Here is a 4,467-nt window from a genome sequence, read left to right as displayed (position 1 = left end):
CAGATGGAGTTTAATTCAGATAAATGCGAGGTGCTGCATTTTGAAGAGGCAAATCAGGGCAGGACTTATACACTTAATGGTAAGGTCCTGGGGAGTGTTGCTGAACAAAGAGACCTTGGAGTGCAGGTTCATAGCTCCTTGAAAGTGGAGTCACAGGTAGATAGGATAGTGAAGGCAGCGTTTGGTATGCTTTCCTTTATTGGTCATTCCATTGTGTACAGGAGTTGGGAGGTCATGTTGCAGGTATAGAGGACATATGTGAAGACAATTTTTGAATATTGCATGTAATTCTGATCTCCCTACTATAGGAAGGATGTTGTGAAAGTTGGAAGGGTTCAGAAAAGATTTCCAAGGATGTTGCCAGGGTTGGTGGATTTGAGCTACAGGGAGAGGCTGAACAGGGTGGGGCTGTTTTCCCTGGAGTGTCAGAGGCTGAGGGGTGACCTTATAGAAGTTTATAAAATTATGAGGCGCATGGATAGGGTAAATAGACAAAATCTCTTTCTTGGTGTGTGGGAGTCCAGAACTAGAGAGCATAGGTTTAGGGTGAAGGGAAAGATTTAAAAGGGACCTAAGGGACAACTTTTTCACACAGAGGGTGGTGCAGGTGTGGAATGAGCTGCCAGAGGAAGTGGTGGAGACTGGTACAATTACAACATTTAAAAGGCACCTTGATGGGGACATGAGTAGGAAGAGTTTGGAGGGAAATGGGGAAAATGCTGGCAAACAGGACTAGATTAGGTTAAGATATCTGGTCGGCATGGACGAGTTGGACAGAAGGGTCTGTTTCCACGCTGTACAGCTCGATGACCTGAACATAAGGGAAACAGCTGATGAATTAAACAGGTAACTGACCTCGCCAAGTGAATGCCCACATTCCTCGAGTTAATGAAAAAAAACTGGAGAAAATCCCAAAAGAAATGAGGAAATGGACGAGTGGGAGGAACTCAGGGAAATCAGCAGGGAAGTGGTTTTGGGTAAGTTGTTGGAGCTGTGGCTGACAAGGTACCTGGTCCTAATGGACATCAATCTAGGAACTTACAATATAGCTCACGAGATCATTTATGGTCTTAATTTTTCAACAGTGCATGGATTTGGGCAAGGTCCTATTAGATTGAAAGTTTGTGCATTTAACATCTTTAATCAAACAGAAGAACTAGGAAGCAGGAATTACAGGACAGTTAGCTTCACATCTGTCACAGGAAAAATATTAAAAACTATTATTAATAACATTATGTAAATGCAATTCGATAAGTTGAAGATAATTGGGCAGAGTCAACACAGTTTGGTGAAATAGGAATCAGGTTTGACTGATCTGTTCGAGCTTTGTTTTGGGGAGGTAATATGCGCTGCGCATAAAATAAATGCTCTTTGGGAGAGCCAGTATAGACAAGGTGGGCTGAAAGGCCTATTTCTTTGTTAAAGGAAGTCTCTGATTCTGTGACTGTGTGGTTCAGGCTGACCCAGAACCTGGTCAGTTGGATGATGCTCCCCTCCCTACTCGACATTGTCCTTTGCTGCTTGACCTCTCACTGTTGGATTTGAAGCTGTGTTGATTTTCCAAAGACTCCAGTTGGGTTTGGTCCCACCTTCAGGCGAGATGTTGAGGGACAGTGATAGACTCAGGTGTTGTTTTATCTCTTTCCTCTGGCTTTATCTCAGACAGACAGGCAGGCAGGCAGGCAGGCAGAGAGACACAGAGAGAGAGACAGAAAGACACACAGAGAAAGAGAAAGAGAGAGAGACACACACAGAGATATATAGATAGATAGAGAGAGTTAAAGAAAGACAGACTCACTGTCTCACTCACACGAGCTCTCTCCAGGCGCGCACCTTTAATTGCTCACCTGAGGCGAGACCCCGATTGGTGCGCGTGCGCAGACAGGTAGCAGCCGGGTGCGCGTGTGCGCGGGACCGCGCCTCTCTCTTCAAACATGAACCCGCGAAGCTGCTGTTTTCCTACAAATGGTAACCTGCCCTGGGACTGACCAGGGGCTGCACCGGTCTGGCCTGTGACTGACCAGGGGCTGCACTGGCCTGGCCTGGCCTGGGACTGACCAGGGGCTGCACTGCACTGGCCTGGGACTGACCAGGGGCTGCACTGCACTGCACTGGCCTGGGACTGACCAGGGGCTGCACTGCACTGGCCTGGCCTGGGACTGACCAGGGGCTGCACCGGCCTGGCCTGGAACTGACCAGGGGCTGCACCGGCCTGGCCTGGGACTGACCAGGGGCTGCACCGGCCTGGCCTGGGACTGACCAGGGGCTGCACCGGCCTGGCCTGGAACTGACCAGGGGCTGCACCGGCCTGGCCTGGAACAGATCGGAGGCTGCACCGGCCTGGCCTGGAACTGACCAGGGGCTGCACTGGCCTGGCCTGAGAATTTCCAGGTCTAGGTGCTGAGGGTATATCTCCCAATCTACAACATTTCATGTTTGGATTATAGTGTCTTACTGTTAATCTTTTAAAAGCTTGTTTTGGGAATTGTGTGCAGCTGTTGCTGATGTGACTGGTGGGAACTTAAATTTACTTATTCAACAGAGTCAAGGAGAAGGGGACTCTTCAACTTGAAAGAATTTGATGGAGTTTTAATTAAATGAGACATTTGAGGGCCAGTGCTTACTTGGAGAAGTAATTCACTTTTGGAACACATATGAAGAAGGTTCTGTGGAACCCCATCACATAAATGTGGATTGTTAAAGCTGTGACCATTAAGGGTGGGTGGGGGATAGCAGAGGCATCCAAAGGGGAGTTTGGTGAATTGTGCTGTCATTGAATGTTTGGGAGGAGGGTGAGCCAATACTGAGTATCATTGCATTAGGCACCTGTGAGATGTGCCTTGCCCCTCCCCATCTCCAGAACCTTCCCCAGCCTCTGCCCCTGTCTAATTCCATTGCCCCCCTCCCCCATCCCCCATCAGTAGTTGCAGAGGCCCCAAACTCTGGCTTTGCCCCACCTCACTCCTTCATCTCTCGGTCTCTCTCCATTTGAATTCACCTTAAAACATTTCTCCTTGTGTCTTTCTCTGGCTCACTGCTGCAGAATACATTGGGGTGTTTTACCCTAATAGTGGTACATGTAGGTAAATGTTTTCCATTTTAATTTTTTGTATTAATTATTTTGATATTTGGCAAGGGGAGTGGGAATATCAAAGGGAAATGCTTAGAATTGTCAGGTTGCTGGTTGTAATCTTTAATTGTTCCAATACCTACTCTATTTGATGGCTCATTTAATGAAATACATTCTCCAAAGGTGAAACCTGAAGCTCATTACTTCCATTCCATCTTTTACAGAGTTTGACCCACTTGGGGTGTCCCAAGGTTGAAGGATTGCCAGCTGTTGCTATGGAGATGACCGAAGACTTGCACAGTGACACGGAGTCAGATTGTGACCACGAGGTAGGAATGTGTTGTGTCTCAGCCTCAGTCTGTTGTTGTAGCCTCCGGCGCCCATAGCCGAATACAGAGAAAGTATTGTGAGGTATATTGACACACTGACATGGAATGTCGCATTGAAAAGGGAGTTTAACTTCAGATTAAATATCGTGGAATAAACCGTTGGGTTTGATGAAATGCAGTTCATGAGTTCTCCTCCCAGCTCTCTGTTCTGGCTGAGCTGGGAGCTGCAAGGGAAGAGCTTGCATTTTGCTAACACCTCTTTAACATCCTTTGCAACAACTCTGAACTATTCACTGCTGGAATTTTGAGAAATGCAGCAGTCACTTTGCACGTGGCAGGATCCCATAGGCAGGCCTGTGCAGTAGCTGGATGTACAGCAGGGAAACGGACCCTTCGGTCTAACCCGTCCTAGCCGACCAGATATCCCAACCCAATCGAGTCCCACCTGCCAGCACCCGGCCCATATCTCTCCAAACCCTTCCTATTCATATACCCATCCTAATGCCTCTTAAATGTTGCAATTGTACCAGCCTCCACCACTTCCTCTGGCAGCTCATTCCATACACGTACCACCCTCTGTGTGAAAAAGTTGCCCCTTAGGTCCCTTTTATATCTTTCCCCTCTCACCCTAAACCTATGCCCTCTAGCTCTGGACGGCCCCGCCCCAGGGAAAAGACTTTGCCTATTTATCCTATCCATGCCCCTCATAATTTTGTAAACCTCTATAAGGTCACCCCTCAGCCTCCGACGCTCCAGGGAAAACAGCCCCAGCCTGTTCAGCCTCTCCCTATAGCTCAGATCCTCCAACTCTGGCAACATCCTTGTAAATCTTTTCTGAACCCTTTCAAAGTTTCAGAACATCTTTCCGATAGGGAGGAGACCAGAATTGCACGCAATATTCCAACAGTGGCCTAACCAATGTCCTGTATAGCTGCAACATGACCTCCCAACTCCTGTACTCAATACTCTGACCAATAAAGGAAAGCATACCAAACACCACCTTCACTATCCTATCTACCTGCGAGTTCACTTTCAAGGAGCTATGAACCTGCACTCCAAGGTCTCTTT

At 47.7% G+C, this 4,467-nt stretch overlaps 1 protein-coding gene across 8 annotated transcripts in view; it reads left to right on the top strand.

Annotated features, from left to right (window-relative positions):
- Positions 1-1,867: 1,867 nt before the first annotated feature.
- Positions 1,868-4,467, top strand: part of LOC122552295 (ras-specific guanine nucleotide-releasing factor RalGPS1-like) — a 120,541-nt gene continuing 117,941 nt past the window's right edge. For 3 of the 8 annotated variants that reach the window (XR_006312349.1, XM_043695016.1, XM_043695009.1), the window contains exons 1-2: positions 2,640-2,663; positions 3,295-3,399. Coding sequence is in view for 7 of the 8 variants with exons in the window: in XM_043695016.1 (XP_043550951.1) it covers positions 2,655-2,663; positions 3,295-3,399 (114 nt within the window). In the remaining variant the exon portion in view is untranslated. The other 5 variants (XM_043695015.1, XM_043695010.1, XM_043695011.1 and 2 more) reach the window with 5 other exon arrangements.

The sequence above is a fragment of the Chiloscyllium plagiosum genome, chromosome 8 (genome assembly GCF_004010195.1).
Source record: "Chiloscyllium plagiosum isolate BGI_BamShark_2017 chromosome 8, ASM401019v2, whole genome shotgun sequence".
Classification (NCBI taxonomy): Eukaryota; Metazoa; Chordata; class Chondrichthyes; order Orectolobiformes; family Hemiscylliidae; genus Chiloscyllium; species Chiloscyllium plagiosum.
This window is presented reverse-complemented; position numbering and strand designations above follow the sequence as displayed.